Genomic DNA, 2,141 nt, shown 5'->3' with positions numbered 1-2,141 from the left:
CAGGTCCGTCAACCCACACAAGTGCCTATATCGCTAGTGCGCAACGATGGCATTATCTATGCCACCGGTCTAACATTTACCTATACACCCGAACCGGGACCAAGACCACACTGTACTCAAGCCGAAGATGTAATGCGAACAAGACTTAATAACAATAATCTAACGAGTATGAGTAACAATAATAACAATAATGTGGGATCACCCAGTGATGGTTCGCAAGGCGGACTCAATGCCAATCACATGCATCAACAGCAGCAGCAGCAACAACAACAACAGCAAACCTTACCCTCAATGTCAGAAGTGCAATGGAATACTCATGCGGGTGGATTATCCTGAGTGCTGCCTACAATTTTTGTTTGGTATTTAAAATTAAGTTTGTAACCTTTACAGCAACAACAAATTATAACAAAAACAAAAGAAAAACAAATCAAAGTAATCATTTTTTATATTTATATTTATTATATTATTTTTTAAAAACGATTTCCTTTTAATTAGCCAGATTTTTGGGATTTTTTCCTTAAAAGAAAATTAAAGTCATTTCCATTAAATTTTAAAATAAAAATATAATAATTTAGTATTATTTTAAAGCAAAAAAAAAACGTCTACTTTTTTAAATTCCTTTAACTTGTAAATAACATTTCAAATGTTTTCTTTTTAATATTTTGCTTTATTTTTAACTCTTTACTCTTCTTAACATTCTTTTTATACAAAAATCTTGCTAATTTATATTTAAATAAAAGAAAATAAATATATTAAATATATTAATAACTACTAAGTAGTAGTTTTTTATACACATCTTTAGGTTTAATAATTTATATTAAAAATTAATGCAACCTATTAAATAAAAAAAAACCTAAAATAATTAAAAAAATACAACAGCAAGCATATAAATAATTAAAATTGTATATGTTGCATATAATGTTTTTTTTTGATAGAAATTATATTTTATTAATAATAAGTTATTGAAAACAACTTTTATTAGTAAAACAAACAGATTTCTAATTAAGTAATAGTTTTACACTAAATAAAAATAAAAGACAAAAATTAGTTTTTAATTTGTTTTTAACATAATGTATTCTATATGTAATATTTAAGTATATAAGATCAAAAAAAAAAGAACAAATCCAATACACATACATACAAACAAACACACACTCCTTAAAAAAAAACAAGAAATATTGTAAAAATTAAGTACATAATATTGTAATAAAAAAACAATAAAAAAAAGAATTTAATATTTTTTAAAGAAAACATTTTAACGAAGTTTCAATTTTGAAGAAAATTTTCAACAAGCCAAAAACCAAGTCCTAGTTTAGTTCCAGTTAAGTTCTACTACAGGTCTAGGTAAGTTGTAGTACGATTTCAGTTCCGGCTCAATTCTAGTTCAGTTCTAATTCAGTTCTAATTCAGTTCTAGTTCAGATCTAGTTAAGTTCTAGTTCTATTCTAGTTTAATTCTACTTCAGTTCTAGTTTAGTTTTAGTTCAGTTCTAGTTTAATACTTTTTTAGTTCCAGTTTAGTTCTAGTTCAGTTGTAGTTCAGTTTTAGTTTAGTTCTACTTTAGTTCTAGTTCATTTTTAGTTTAGTTCTAGTTCAGTTCTATTTTAGTTCTACTTTAGTTCCAGATCAGTTATAGTTTAGTTCTAGTTCAGTTCTAGTTTAATACTAGTTTAGTTCTAGTTTAGTTCTATTTCCGTTCTAGTTCAGTTCTGGTTCAGTTTTATTTCAGTTCTAGTTCAGTTATAGTCCAGTTCTAGTTCAGTTCTTATTCAGTTCTAGTTAAATTCTAGTTCAGTTTTAGTTCAGTTCTAGTTCAATTGTAGTTCATTTCTAGTTCAGTTCTAGTTCAATTGTAGTTCATTTCTAGTTCAGTTCTAGTTTAGTTCTAGTTTAGTTCTATTTCAGTTCTAGTTCAGTTCTAGTTTAGTTTAGTTTAGTTTAGTTTAGTTCTAGTTCAGTTCTAGTTTAGTTTAGTTCAGTTCTAGTTTAGTTTAGTTCTAGTTCAGTTGTACTTCAGTTCTAGTTCAGTTCTAGTTCAATTCTATTTCAGTTCTAGTTCAGTTCTAGTTCAGTTCTAGTTCAGTTCTAGTTCAGTTCTAGTTCAGTTCTAGTTCAGTTTTAGTTCAGTTCTAGTTCAGTTC

The 2,141-nt window shown here is 26.9% G+C and overlaps 1 protein-coding gene across 1 annotated transcript in view; it reads left to right on the top strand.

Moving 5' to 3' along the window:
• LOC111683924 (suppressor of hairless protein) overlaps positions 1-2,141 on the top strand; it is a 6,738-nt gene that overhangs the window by 777 nt on the left and 3,820 nt on the right. The window contains exon 2 of the mRNA XM_046956003.1: positions 4-318. Coding sequence (XP_046811959.1) covers positions 4-318 — 315 coding nt within the window. The remainder of the gene's footprint in view (positions 1-3; positions 319-2,141) is intronic.

The sequence above is a fragment of the Lucilia cuprina genome, chromosome 2 (genome assembly GCF_022045245.1).
Source record: "Lucilia cuprina isolate Lc7/37 chromosome 2, ASM2204524v1, whole genome shotgun sequence".
NCBI classification, from domain to species: Eukaryota; Metazoa; Arthropoda; class Insecta; order Diptera; family Calliphoridae; genus Lucilia; species Lucilia cuprina.
This window is presented reverse-complemented; position numbering and strand designations above follow the sequence as displayed.